This window comes from Nyctibius grandis, chromosome 2 (genome assembly GCF_013368605.1).
Source record: "Nyctibius grandis isolate bNycGra1 chromosome 2, bNycGra1.pri, whole genome shotgun sequence".
NCBI classification, from domain to species: Eukaryota; Metazoa; Chordata; class Aves; order Nyctibiiformes; family Nyctibiidae; genus Nyctibius; species Nyctibius grandis.
This window is the reverse complement of record NC_090659.1, coordinates 4,533,220-4,547,928: the sequence shown is the minus strand read 5'-3', so window position 1 is coordinate 4,547,928 and position 14,709 is coordinate 4,533,220. Positions and strand designations below refer to the sequence as shown.

The following is a 14,709-nucleotide window of genomic DNA, read 5'->3' as shown; positions in this document are numbered from 1 at the left end:
GAGATCTTTGATGGAGGGCCATAGCTCAGGCGGGTGCCGTGAGCTGCCGGCGATGGGGACGGGTCTCAGCCACCCAGTCCCTGCACAGTGATACGCCGCCCCACGCCGCCCCATTTCCCCCAGCGCCACGGCACGCCCCGCTGCTGCTGTGCTGCGGACAGCGGAACCAAGCGGGGTGCCTGTCTCGCTGGAGCAGGGTTCAGGAGGATGAGCCAAGCACCCCCCCAGTCTCTCCCCGACCTCCTCCTGCTCTCAGCACCTGCTTCAGCCTGGGGCAGCTGGTGGGCCAGGGGGTAGGACTGGTTCCCCTGCTCCCCATGGTCTTGGGGGCAAGGAAGGGGACATGGGGCTGAGCTGCTCCTGGAGCCAGGGGATGGCACGGGAGGGGTCTGCTTCCCCTGTCCCCCTCAACACACAGTTACAAACACACACAGAGAAAGGAAATCATAACCTTATAAAAGACACTGAACGCAAACGCCTGCATGTTTGGGGGCAGCCCCAGCCCCATCGCCACCTTGGCTCCCCCTGTGCCCCCCATGACCGGCCGGGCAGGCTTGCACTGTGGGGCCGAGCGGCTGGTGGCAACCCCTGGGCGCCTAGGAGCCGATGATCTGGCCAGACCATGTCTCGTGCTTCGTGTGGGGCGCCAGGTTGGTGAGGACCACCTCCACGGCCTGGAACGTCTGGTTCTGGGGAGGGATGGGGCAGACCTTGTACGTCACCTCATCCCCTTCCACCGGGACGTACTCCCCCTCAGTGCTGTGGGAGAGGAGAGGCAGTGAGTCTGGGGCCAAGAGCTGGATGACCGCCGTGGACTACCCAGCACCAAGGAAGGCACCCAACCCACCAGCTGTGCCTTGGGAAAGAAAACCCACCTGTGATGGGGGGTAAAGGACAGGCAGAGTCCCATCCCCACCCCATGGAGACATCCCCATCCCGGCCCGTGGTTCTCCAGCCCCATGCTGATGGCACAGCTCCCTCAGGTTGTCCCAGCACCGCACAACCCCCCGACTTACTCAGACACGTGGACGAAAATGTCCTCTGTGCCATTCTCGGGGGTGATGAACCCGTGGCCCTGGGAGCGTGAGAACTGCTTGCAGACACCCTTGAAGATGGGGCCAGCGGAGGCACGTGCTGTCCTGCGGGAGGAAAAGGATGGAGAAACATCTCACTGGTGGCACTCACCCGGGGGGCAACGTGGGGGGAGGTTTGCTATGAGAATATGGCGCTCTCTGGGAGAGTACATGGCACCCACCCGCAGCACCCCGGGCAGGTGGGTGCGGTGATGCCGGGCACCGAGATGGCCGGAGATGAGCAACGTGCTCCAGGCAGAAAGGATTTTGCAGGCGCTGCTGGTGACCACCGTCCCTCTCGGCTCAGCCGGACAGTGCCAAGCCTGCTCGCTGCGTGCGGGTACTTACGCCGAGTAGGTCCTGGTCCTCTTGGTGGGGAGGGGGCTCGGCAGGTCCCGCAGCAGAAGGTTGCCCTGCTCCCAGATGCGGCTGCCCTCCCGCTGGAAGGGGAAGGTGGGCCACACGGGTGACTTGGGGGAGTGCAGGGGTGGCACCGCCGGCGGGGCGCTGGGGTCTGATGACATCGTGGGGCCGGAGGGCTCCTCCGTTTCGGGGACGGGCGGGCAGGTGGTGGGAGAAAGGGCGTCCGGATGCGCGGGTCTACTGCCTGCGACTTGGGGAGCAAAGGGGAGGTGGTTACAGACCCCCAGGGGGGCTTTGGGCAGGGCGTGGTTTGCTGTCAGAGATTGCCCCCCTCTGCTCCTGGTCCCACACCCGTGTGGGCAGACAGCGTGACACTGGCCTTGGGTACTGGGCACCAGCCCCCGGCACTGGGAATCGCCCCGGCAAGCCTGTCCTGGCTTGGAGCAACCAGGGATGTTCCAGGAAATCAGTCCCAAGGGAAGGAAAGAGCCCGGTTCTTTGCTTCATCTTTCATTCTCCAGGATGATCCCACATATTGGAGATGAAGTCACTAAAAAGCACGGCCTGGGAGAAGGAGCAGCTGAGCGCAGGGTGCCACGGGCAGGGACCATTTTGACAAGGATACCCATGCGGTGCCAGCACGCCTGGTCCCCCGGCCTCTGAGATGTCCCCCCAGCCCAAGCTTTCTGCAAAAGGGGTGAAGGAAAAAGGCTGAGACAACCAGTAGGTCAAGGTCTGAGGTCTCCCCACAGCTGGAGGCTGCCTCAGTGCTGTGGGATTTAGGACCCAACCCCAGCCCCAACCAGTGTCTCACTGCCCGCCTGGGCACATCCCTACAGGGAAGGGACACAGGGAGGCTATTGTGGGGCAACCAGCAGCATGCACAGCCCTCGGGCACCTCAGATGAGCCACGACACAAGCACGACCTCCTGGCGCTGCGGTCGTCGGGCTCCAGTTTTTGGTTGGCATCACACAGTTTGAAAGGAGTTCAAGTCCCAAGGGGCAGAAACCCCACAACCTTCGGCTGCCAGAGGATGTGCAGGACCTGGTGATGCACCCCGATGGCCAGGGCGCCTGCCAAAGAGTAGGAGCTGGAGCAAGTGTGGGCAAGGCTGGCCTCGTCAAACCACCCCCAGCATGAAATTCGGGGGGGGTTGTGCATTTTGAAGTCTCCCAGCAAGATGCTCTGGTGCGTGCTCAGCACCACAGCCACTTGCTCAGAAAGCCTTTGCTCTGCCCATTTCTTCTCCCATCAATTGCCGTGTTTGATGCTGGGTGCCTCTGTCTTGGGGTGCCCCATGCTAGTGGCTGCTTGGGGGCACTGCTCTTTGGGGGTGCTGGGTGGGGGCTCACCTGACTCCATCACCCCTCAGGCTTGGGGACTTCCCCATTGCCCTGAGCTGAGGAGTCCGACATCCTGCACAGTTACTGTCCCCTTCCCTGCCACCCCCTCCAGCCCTTCCTGCCCCACTGGGGTGTGAGGCGTCTTTGGGACTACACCTGCACACGCCGGGAAACCCAGAGAATATTTCATTTGGTTTCTGACTCCTCCACGGCACCTTGAGATGCAGAGGCCCTGGGGGTATGTGTGAAAGGGGGTCACCTCCGCTCCCAAATTAGCAGGCACGAAGAACGTGGGAAAAGGTTTCTAGAGCAGCTGAAGTTTCAGGGAGGGACCAGGCGACTCCTGTTCCCCTCACCCACCTCTGCTCGCTTCCCCTGCGAGGAGGTCTGCCTGTTGCTGAGCCCTGACAGCTGCCAGTCCCACTTGGGTGCCCATCCACTCCTTAGCTGTTTCCTAACAACTGCCCCCTCTCAGCCCTGCACAGCTTCACCCCAAGATCCAGGCAGCAGAGGTCACACTACGGTCCCACCCCAAGGCAGAAGCCACCATTTCCCTCCTGCCCTCCGAGATAACTTCCAGCCACAGCTGCAAACCCCTCCAAAACATCTCTCCCATCTGCCCCCGAAGCTTCAGTGGCTTCACTCTGCCATGAAGCAACTGGAGCACACGCGTCTGCCTTCTGCTCTATGGGCCACCTCGCACCAGGGCAGCTTGGCTCCTGGACCACCAGGCTCAGCATCTCCTGCCTCCATGCCCAGGCTCAGAATCTCCTGCCCCCATGCCCAGGCTCAGCTTCTCCTTCCCCCATGCCTCAGTAGCTCAGAGAGGCTCAGGAAGCTCCCAAGCAAGACACCCAAAACCCAGGGCAGCCACCGAGCTGCTTCTCCGCTCCCATCCCACGAGTGCAAGCTGGAACACAGAGGGTTCCACATAAATATGAGGAAAAACTTCTTTACGGTGAGGGTGACTGAACGCTGGCACAGGCTGCCCAGAGAGGTTGTGGAGTCTCCTTCTCTGGAGACATTCAAAACCCGCCTAGACACGTTCCTGTGTGACATGATCTAGGTAATCCTGCTCCGGCAGGGGGACTGGACTAGATGATCTTTCGAGGTCCCTTCCAATCCCTGACATTCTGTGATTCCGTGATCTGTGCCCCCCATCCAACCACCCTGCCTGCGCTGGCAAGCAGCCTGGCCGCTCTTGGGCAGCAAAAAGTGATGTGGTCCCCGAGCGTCACTGCAGGATCCGGCACCTTCCCAGGAGGTGTCAGGGCCGGACCAGCAGGATGATTTGGGAGAAGTGGCCCTCGGTTCTCTGCCATATCATGGAGCCACCACTATGAAAATGGCTTCACCATGGCGTGCCTCCTCCATGCGCGGCATGGAGGTTTCCCCACCAGGTTAGGGACAACGGAGGGTATTTAACCTGAATAACGATGCTTGGAGCAAACTGTTAGTATGCTGAGTGGGTTGGTTGGCACCAGGAGAAAGATCCTCCTCCGGCCGGTCCACAAGGGGCTGGAAAAATGGAAGCTTCTCAGAAGCAACAGAAAAACAAAATAGGAAGGGGTGTGCAAGAGAGGGAGCCTGCAGGGACACAGTGGCGTGGGTAGACAAAGTGGCAGCCAAGTGGGGGTTTGCCCCAGGTTCACCTGTGGGAGCAGCCCAGGCCGGGGTGCCCTGGAAGGCCCCCTGCTTTGGGGGACGAGCAGTGGTGGGGAGCAGGAGCATGTTGGGCATCGCTGGGGTAGAGGAGGCAGACAGCCTGCTCCTGAGGCCCAAGGGCAGCAGTGGAGGGTGCCCTCCCAGGGCTGCCGTTTACCCCCACTAGCTGAGCTTGCCCCACGTGGGAGAACAAGCTGGGCACGACCGCCCACAGGCACTTTGGGGGGCTCCAGCTGGCCCATGGGGACGTGGGGGAGAGTCCTGGCACAGGGCGGCAGCTCAGCGGGACGAGCACGGGGACAGGGCACACCAAGGCTGTGGGATCCCCATCCTCGGGGGTTTGAACCCCCCCAGGACACAGCCCTGAGCAGCCTGCTCTAACTGAGGCATTGCACCTAACTTCTGCTTGGAGCAGGGCCTGGAGCAGAGACCCCTCATCCATCCTGCGGCCCTGCCGGGGCTGGCTCCCATGGCCAGCAGTGCTCTGCCCCGCTCCAATGCCTGTCTTGAGCACCCCGAATTTGTGAGTCGGCCTTGGGGCACGCTGGCTGAATGCCCGGCTTTGCCATTGCCGGTGAAGCTGAGGCTGAGTTGGAGCTCTGGCACCACGGGGGGCTCCGGGGCGGTATCCTGCCTCCCATCGCATTTAAATCCCGCAGCAAACAAAGGGACTGAGGAAATTAAACTGGCGGCAAAAGCAGGCTGAGAGAAGAGGGCAGATGGGAACATGCCCTCGCTGGTGTCTCCTCCCCTCCCAGCCCAGCTGGAGAGCAGGGAAAGCCTCTCCCATCCTCCTGTCCTTCTCCTTCCCTCCCTCTGCTCCACCCCACCATCCTCTCCCCAGCCCTTTCTCCACACTGCAGCCCCAGGAGGCCATGAGGAGGGGGCACCTGGGGGACACGAGCCTTTTTCCCCCTCTCCTCCATCGCCAATGGTCATGCTAACCTCCGCCGGGGCCGAGAGCATCTCTTCCCAACCCAGGTCTCTCCTGGCCTGGCAGACGCCACCCACAACACCGTGTCCACCCCACACACGTATACGGTGCAGGGACGAAATCTGGGTCACTTGAGGAGGCGAGCAGAGGCTGCAGCAGCCCGGCTCTGCCACGGGGCCCGGCAAGCCCTCAATATCAGGATGAGGAGGGTGATGAGGCCTTCTACAGGCAGCTGAGAGCAGTCTCGCAATTACAGGGCCTGGTTGTTGTGGGGGATTTCAACTACCCTGATATTTGCTGGGAGGCCTACTCAGCCAGCCATCCCCAGTCCAGGAGGTTCCTCCAGTGCGTTGATGATAACTTTCTGATGCAAATGGTGGATGAGCCAACTAGGAGAGGAGCGCTGCTGGATCTGATCCTCACTAACAAGGAGGGTCTGGTTGAAGAGGTGAAGGTTGAGGGCAGCCTTGGTTGTAGCGACCATGAGATGGTAGAGTTCAGGATCTCATGTGGCAGGAACAGAATAGCTAGCAGAATCGCAACCCTGAACTTCAGGAGGGCCAACTTTGGCCTTTTCAAGCAATTGCTAGGGGAAATCCCATGGGACAGGGTACTAGAAGGTAAGGGGGCCCAAGATAGTTGGTTAGCATTCAAGGACTGCTTCTTCCGAGCTCAAGATCAGAGCATCCCAACAGGTAGGAAGTCAAGGAAGGGTACCAGGAGACCTGCATGGTTGAACAGGGAACTGCTGGGCAAACTCAAGTGGAAGAAGAGGGTGTACAGATCGTGGAAGGAGGGGCTGGCCACTTGGGAGGAATATAAGTCTGTTGTCAGAGGATGTAGGGAGGCAACTAGGAAAGCTAAGGCCTCCTTGGAATTAAACCTTGCAAGAGAGGTCAAGGACAACAGAAAGGGCTTCTTCAAATACATTGCAGGTAAAGCCAACACTAGAGGCAATGTAGGCCCACTGATGAATGAGGTGGGGGTCCTGGAGACAGAGGATAAAAAGAAGGCGGAGTTACTGAATGCCTTCTTTGCCTCTGTCTATACTGTTGGAGGCTGTCCTGAGGAGCCCCGGACCCCTGAGGCCTCAGAAGAAGTCAGGATAGAGGAGGAATCTGTCTTGGTTGATGAGGGCTGGGTCAGGGACCAATTAAGCAACCTGGACGTCCATAAATCCATGGGCCCTGATGGGATGCACCCGCGGGTGCTGAGGGAGCTGGCGGAAGTCATTGCTAGGCCACTCTCCATCATCTTTGCTAAGTCGTGGGCAACGGGAGAGGTGCCTGAGGACTGGAGGAAAGCGAATGTCACTCCAGTCTTCAAAAAGGGCAGGAAGGAGGACCCGGGTAACTATAGACCGGTCAGCCTCACCTCCATCCCCGGAAAGGTGATGGAGCAACTTGTGCTTGGTGCTGTCTCTAGGCACATCAAGGATAGGGGGATCATTAGGGGCACTCAGCATGGCTTCACCAACGGGAAGTCTTGCTCAACCAACTTGATAGCCTTTTATGAGGATGTTACCCGGTGGATAGATGATGGTAAAGCTGTGGATGTGGTCTATCTCGATTTCAGTAAAGCGTTTGACACGGTCTCCCACAGCATCCTCGCAGCTAAACTGGGGAAGTGTGGTCTGGATGATCGGGTAGTGAGGTGGATTGTGAACTGGCTGAAGGAAAGAAGCCAGAGAGTAGTGGTCAGCGGGACAGAGTCCAGTTGGAGGTCTGTGTCTAGCGGAGTTCCGCAAGGGTCGGTTCTGGGACCAGTTCTATTCAATGTATTCATTAATGACTTGGATGAGGGATTAGAGTGCGCTGTCAGCAAGTTCGCTGATGACACAAAACTGGGAGGAGTGGCTGATGTGCCGGAAGGCTGCGCAGCCATTCAGAGAGACCTGGAGAGGCTGGAGAGTTGGGCGGGGAGAAATTTAATGAAATATAACAAGGGCAAGTGTAGAGTCCTGCATCTGGGCAAGAACAACCCCATGTACCAGTACAAGTTGGGGGCAGAGCTGTTGGAGACCAGCGTAGGGGAAAGGGACCTGGGGGTCCTAGTGGACAACAGAATGACCATGAGCCAGCAGTGTGCCCTTGCGGCCAAGAAGGCCAATGGCATCCTGGGGTGTATTAGACGGAGTGTGGTCAGCAGGTCGAGAGAGGTTCTCCTCCCCCTCTACTCTGCCCTGGTGAGGCCGCATCTGGAGTATTGTGTCCAGTTCTGGGCCCCTCAGTTCAAGAAGGACAGGGAACTGCTAGAGAGAGTCCAGCGCAGAGCCACAAAGATGATTAAGGGAGTGGAACATCTCCCTTATGAGGAGAGGCTGAGGGAGCTGGGTCTCTTTAGCTTAGAGAAGAGGAGACTGAGGGGTGACCTCATTAATGTTTATAAATATGTAAAGGGCAAGTGTCAAGAGGATGGAGCCAGGCTCTTCTCAGTGACATCCCTTGACAGGACAAGGGGCAATGGGTGCAAGCTGGAGCACAGGAGGTTCCACTTAAATTTGAGGAAAAACTTCTTTACGGTGAGGGTGACTGAACACTGGCACAGGCTGCCCAGAGAGGTTGTGGAGTCTCCTTCTCTAGAGACATTCAAAACCCGCCTGGACGCGTTCCTGTGTGATATGGTCTAGGCAATCCTGCCTCGGCAGGGGGATTGGACTAGATGATCTTTCGAGGTCCCTTCCAATCCCTAACATTCTGTGATTCTGTGATTCTGTGTGAAGCCTTTCCAGTCTAACCCCCCTGACACCACTGTGGGACCTCCACCTTGCTCCTCCCCGTCTTCTACTTGCACAAGTAGTGCAGAATATCAGGAAGGTGTTGGCAATTACTTGGGATTTACATACACCCTGGAGGCCACAATCTAGTGGGCCAACTTACTCAGCGAAAGTGAGAGGCAGTAGACCTTGCTTCTTCAGATTGGTTTCTGCAGAGAACAAACCACCACACACGCTCGTAACCACACCCTGCAGGGTGTCAGGATTATCTTCTGGCTGCCCAGTGCTTCTCAGAGGAGTATTCCAGCAACAATTACTATCTCTGTAGTCAAATCAGCATATCCACTGTTCCTGGCATATCTAACTAGGGACGTAACACGATTCCTGACAAGAGGGTCCACATGAGCTGTCAAGCAGATAGGGTTTGTGCCTGTAGGTGTTGAGCCCTGGGGCAAGGTGAACACGGCTTCCACCCCAACCAAAACCATCCTGGTTACACACATCCCAGGGGAAGGGCGACTCACCGTGGATCCTGGCAAAGCTCTTGGTGGTGATGACCCTACCCCCCAAGTGACGTGGCTCCAATGCTGCGTGCTCCCGGCTTGAGCCCTCACCGTAGTTTTCATCCCCAATAACTGCCCATTTGACACCCATTTTCTGTGGCAAAAGAAACACATTTACATTTCTGCAGTCACTAAACTGAGGAATTAACAATAAATACCCACCCACACCCGTTAATTTTAGTGCTATGGAAGGACAGGAATAAAGGAACTAAGAGCTGCACAGCAGTTAGGCACTGCCATCCTTCGCTAACAAGGGCTGAGGAGGATTGTCGTCGGGACCCAGAGCAAATCTCTGCTGCCACCTTTCCTTCCATGGTCCTGTGCCAGAGCAGCATTCACACCAGCCATGATCCCTGCTCTACTTCTGGAAGCGATATGGAAAACTAACTTCTGTCTACTGGAAGAAGCAATCTAAGACCCCCGCCAGGCTGTCCAGAGGGTGAAAGGACATTTCTTGACGTTCTAAGCCAAGGTTTAAAGAATGAAGGGGACAAGACTACAATTTATTTAAACATTACACTAGTCACAGGTGAAACACTCCAGGAGGAGAGATTTAGTTGCAGTCTGATGACACCCATGTCTTGTAAGGTGTGCAATGCCTAATTCCCCTTTCTTCTGTCATGTCTGGTCCCCTCTGGGTCACAAGATCCTCCTCCCTTTTCCCCGTAGCAGTCAGGGAGACAATCTCCTCCAGGAACTGCCATCATCAGATTAAGTCCTAAGAAAAAGCCTCAACACTGAGTGACTTCACAGCTGCTGTTACTTGAGAGCAGGAGGGCGAGATCCTCAGTCTTGGCACAGACTGCCCAAAGTGTAAACATCCTCTTAAAATAGCTGTGTCAGGGGAAAGCCTCACCTTGTAGTAACGGGCTGTGTCGGGAACTGGCCCAAACTCCTGGGTTAATGCATTCCTCACAGAGTTGGCTTTGCCGTTTTCAACGTTGATGGCGGCACCGATGAGCAGGTTGTTGGAGATGTTGTCCAGATGGCCACGGAATCTGAGCCAGGGTCCAGCTGCAGAAATGTGGTCAGTGGTGCACTTCCCTTTCACCTAAAGGGTAGTAGAAGAGAAGAACGTCTCAGGATGGATCAGTAATTTGATCCTTCCTCAACACTTTTTATTCCTGAAGGATCCTCACAGCTCTTTTTAGGGGCACAAACCCAAGAGAATTCCATCTGTTACAGAAATCAAAGCGCTCTAAGGCAGAACACAATGGTCACCCTGCATGTGTTTGGTAGGAAGAACACCCCTGTTCCAAAGGGCAAATTACAAAACCGAGCTTAGCCGTGACACCTCCTGCCATGTCCTCGCTTCCCTCAGTAGCAAGTTCTTCAGGTACAAAAAGCAATTAAGTCCTTCCTGCTACAGCTCAGCCTCCCTGCTGGGGGGAGTTCAGCAAGATGCCAGGCAGTTTCCTCTAAGTTTGCAATCTGCACATAAGCCTCCTCAGCTTGTAAGAAAAGAATTCCCAGCCAGAGATAATGGCCTTCCAACTGCTACGTCCCAAAGTGCTTGCAAAGGAATTGTCTGTGTCAAACACAAGCACAGCTCAGTATGGCCCTTGGGAGCACCTGCAACTCTCTGCCACTGAGAATCAGCAATGTTCCTGAAGGTCAGTTCCTAAGGCATTGCATTTCAGAAGCCATCACTGTATTAACTCAAGTTTTCATCCCGTTAACTCACCACAGGCAGTGAGGAGAAACCCGTGTCTTCATTAAGAGACTGAAATGCAACATTTAACTATTGTCAAGTAATTTCTCTTTCTATAAAATGGGAAGAGAACACACACACTGATGGATGAGAAGTTCCTAACGACCTCAGTTCAGACAAAAGGCATCTCAGAACAGTCAGGTATTAGAGACACTAATTAAAGAACCCACCCACCTTTTCGCTGCAGGTTGTAACCGGGACAAATTCCGCAGACTGCACGGTATGGGTAGGATCGAATTACATGGTAGAACAAGCTTTATTTTTCATGGTATTAGCTAACCACTAGCCCAAAGGAGAAAAGTCTCTTAGTTATAACAGAAAGAAGTATCAGAAGGAAACACCTGGAAGGAAGGAAGGTTCTTGCTTCCCTTTCCGTAACAACGTGGTCGTAAGGGAGGGAATCACAGATAGCTCAAAGGCACATCTGAAGCTTCTAGCAATTGAAGTGCAAAGCCCTGTTTGAGCAGTCCTGTCATAGCTGGTCTTCCCCCACTTCACTCCTGACCTTGATGAGGATCAGCATGTCTTCTAGATCCTTGCCGTCCCACTTATCGAAGGGCTCAAGAAGCTGGAGGCGCTGGCTGCTGGGGCTCACATCCACATGCTGCCCACTGCCATCCTTGGGAGGATACTGATAGGTGTCCTGGCCTGGGTCAAACTCCTTCCAGAGAAGAAAGGAAAGTCATCAGCCTCAGCCATCCCCAAGAGCACACAAAGAAAACAAGCCAATACAGGCAACTGCACCCGATGCAGCTTTCACACTAAGGAAGAGGTCAGTGCATGAAAGTTCCCTTACTACACATAAAACACTACTAGTGACAGGCTTTCCCTCCCTCTGTCTCCAGACCAGGGGGTTGCCAGCTTGGGCAGCTCGTCTGCATCAGGTGCTTCTAATTTAAACTTCTTTCCATCTGCTCCTGTCAGGAAATCGGCCTCAGGGTTAAATTTTAGAGTGCCGGCAATGGACAGGGCTGTAACAATCTGAAAGAAAATAGAAAAGACAAATTTAAAGGCACATTCTAACCCCCATCTCTTCATTTGAAAGTCCTGCACCTAACAGTCTCAAAGCCAGCAGCCAAGATACAAACCAAGCTACACTGGGTCTCTTCTGCAGGCAGAGGAATTAGCTCCCAGGACACCCTCAACTATTCCATGCCCCTCCTCTGGCTGTTTCTTACCTCCGGAGAGGTCACAAATGCATGAGTCTCTGGATTGGCGTCATTGCGACCCGTGAAATTCCGGTTGTAGGACGTAACTATTGTGTTTTTCTCTCCTTTCTTGATGTCCTTCCTGTGAAAGAAACAAACATGCTCATCAAATCGAAAGGGAATACTGCTTCTAGATGTCTCGCTGCTAAAATCCTCCAGCTTGGCTTTGGTAGCAATCACTGTCTCTTGCAAAGGGCGACAGAGCACTGGCACAGGCTGCCCAGGGAGGCTGTGGAGTCTCCTTCTCTGGAGGTATTCAAAACCCACCTGGACACAACCCTGTGCAATGTGCTCTCGGGGAACCTGCTTTGGCAGGGGGTTGGACTAGATGGTCTCTAGAGGTCCCTCCCAATCCCAACCGTTCTGTGATTCTGTGAAACATGAATCGGTGCCTGGACATGTTTTCCTCATCCAGGCAGCAGAGGTCACACTACGGTCCCACCCCAAGGCAGAAGCCACCATTTCCCTCCTGCCCTCCGAGATAACTTCCAGCCACAGCTGCAAACCCCTCCAAAACATCTCTCCCATCTGCCCCCGAAGCTTCAGGGGCTTCACTCTGCCATGAAGCAACTGGAGCACACGCATCTGCCTTCTGCTCTATGGGCCACCTCGCACATCTCTGACTGAAGGGCAGCGGCTGGTCTGATTCAGAGTCTACACGCCTCCTGTCCATGTAAGGAGAGAATTGGTGCAAGTGCAGGCAAGCGTGTGTGCCTGCTCAGTCCATTCAGCAAACAAGTCCATTAAGAGGGCAGCTGTTAAGGAAAAGTATGACTGTGGGCTTGTTGGAGGAGGCATTAAGCATTGGCTGGACATACCCACACATAGACTTAGATAGTTGGTCCCCAAGCTGTGACAGCATCTACTATTTACTAAATATTACAATTAATTAAAACATCATTTTCAGCTCGCCACGGAAAAGGGGAGAAAGTAGGTGGTGGTTTCTCTACAGAAACACTTCATTTTAATCAAACATGAGTTTTGCCCTAAGTTTAGCCTAGAATGGGAACGAACTTCCCACAAAGGGCTTGCTCACATCCTAAACTCTTCTTAAAGGAGAAAACTGGATTGCAGGTGGGTGCTAGCCATGCGTCAGCCATGGCCATCCACAGAATCCCAGAAGCAAAAATCCCTTGCTATGCATACTGTTATCTTCTCAGGGTTCCAGTTCCAATCCCATTCTTAGACGCCCAGGTAAAGATACCACGTCAAAACACTGTCAAGGTGACGGCAGGACCCACGGGCGTAGTAACACAACACTTGTTACTACACCTCGAGCAATAAGTGAAGACAAAGTTTAAGAGGTTTCCATTAGTCACCTCTGGACTCCTAAGTACCGTCTGGAAGAGAGTTTAACCCTTACTGTTTGGAAGCGTAAAGAGCGGTCAATACTCACGTAACCGTCTCTTTCAATGGTGGCACGGATCTGCTCTGAGCCTGGTGTGATTGTGAACTGAGATCTGCACTTCAATCCGTGCGCTAGTGCCTGTTTCGCCACTGCTGCAGAGCGTCCCATGTCCTCATAGCTGGAGTTGGTGCAGCTGCCAATCAAGCCTGTGGTGTTTGACACGAACAGGGAGGTGGTTACTGCAGCCCCTCGTTCTAGGAATCTCCTCCCCGATTCATCTTTCAGCAGAAAAAACAAGGGACAACCATGTTTTCTGCTGACAAGGAATCTGAAACGGTTTCAGGTACTAACACTGCCAGGCCTCCCAGCAAGATACTGCGGTTACAAACAATCCCTTTTCTACCTTTGGAAGTTGCACAGTCAGAACACACTACTGGTCACTAGTCTGGTTATTGTTTTACAAGGTCAGAGTGTCACCTACTTGCACTTTGGTTAAGCAAATCACCACAGAGAGGTACTGTTCCATGAAGACAGAAAAGGCTTCAAATCAAGATGGCAAGAAATGGAGGAAACGATGAAAAGAAAGCATCCTTTGTTACAGTACAAAGACCACATGAGGACATACTATACTGTCCTGACAGCATTCTGGTGCTAATCAGCGGAAAATAAATTCTCTTTCAGTTCCAGCTGCTCTTGATCCTATTTGTAACACTATTGAATAATACATTTCCCACCTGGGATGTGGCCTTTACAACATCTTTGCATTCTTTTCACTCCCCCAGTGAGTAACCTTGCGAAGCCAGCCGACAGGTTCCCATCCCACAAGTGAGTATAGAAGTAGCCAAGCCTGCTCTTTAGGACAGCAAGTACTAACTTTACTACATCCCAAGAGCTCAACAGCCAGCTGCTGGGAGGCCTGACAATCATGCTCCTGGCTCCTGACAGATCTTTGCAACAGAAAAATCCATGCAACAGACTTAAAGGTGCTCTTCAACAGGTAACATTCCTGTCAACCCAATCATTCAAAAGTTTTCAAGAAGGAAAATCAACTTGTCTGTCTCTGGAGATTAAACTCCTTTCAACTATCCCAGATCTCATCCCACACACCTGGCCCACGTGGGCACTACTCTTCCCAGCAAATTCCTATGGCCATGAAGAGATGACACTGCAGCAAAGTCAAAGGACGCACAGCAGTAATTAAAGGACTGGGATACCAAGCTATGTGACCATAATGTTTTCTTTCTGTAAGCCACTCGCCCCATGGCACGGCTGACCCGAGATCTTTGATGGAGGGCCATAGCTCAGGCGGGTGCCGTGAGCTGCCGGCGATGGGGATGGGTCTCAGCCACCCAGTCCCTGCACAGTGATACGCCGCCCCACGCCGCCCCATTTCCCCCAGCCCCACGGCACGCCCCGCTGCTGCTGTGCTGCGGACAGCGGAACCAAGCGGGGTGCCTGTCTCGCTGGAGCAGGGTTCAGGAGGATGAGCCAAGCACCCCCCCAGTCTCTCCCCGACCCCCTCCTGCTCTCAGCACCTGCTTCAGCCTGGGGCAGCTGGTGGGCCAGGGGGTAGGACTGGTTCCCCTGCTCCCCATGGTCTTGGGGGCAAGGAAGGGGACATGGGGCTGAGCTGCTCCTGGAGCCAGGGGATGGCACGGGAGGGGTCTGCTTCCCCTGTCCCCCTCAACACACAGTTACAAACACACACAGAGAAAGGAAATCATAACCTTATAAAAGACACTGAACGCAAACGCCTGCATGTTTGGGGGCAGCCCCAGCCCCAT

At 54.6% G+C, this 14,709-nt stretch overlaps 2 protein-coding genes across 2 annotated transcripts; both read right to left on the bottom strand.

Annotated features, from left to right (window-relative positions):
• Positions 1–596: 596 nt before the first annotated feature.
• On the bottom strand, positions 597–1,621 carry LOC137677886 (cold shock domain-containing protein C2-like). Its single transcript, XM_068425560.1, has 3 exons — positions 1,422–1,621; positions 1,017–1,139; positions 597–759 (listed from the first exon to the last, which is right to left on the bottom strand). The coding sequence occupies exons 1-3, from the start codon at positions 1,595–1,597 to the stop codon at positions 597–599; spliced, it is 462 nt and encodes a 153-aa protein (XP_068281661.1). The 5' UTR covers positions 1,598–1,621.
• Positions 1,622–8,254: 6,633 nt separating this feature from the next.
• LOC137675232 (aconitate hydratase, mitochondrial-like) lies at positions 8,255–13,093 on the bottom strand. The gene is made up of 7 exons (XM_068421271.1): positions 12,915–13,093; positions 11,548–11,659; positions 11,228–11,350; positions 10,875–11,030; positions 9,515–9,709; positions 8,620–8,752; positions 8,255–8,304 (listed from the first exon to the last, which is right to left on the bottom strand). Exons 1-7 carry the CDS (start codon positions 13,091–13,093, stop codon positions 8,255–8,257), a joined length of 948 nt encoding a protein of 315 aa, XP_068277372.1.
• Positions 13,094–14,709: the final 1,616 nt, after the last annotated feature.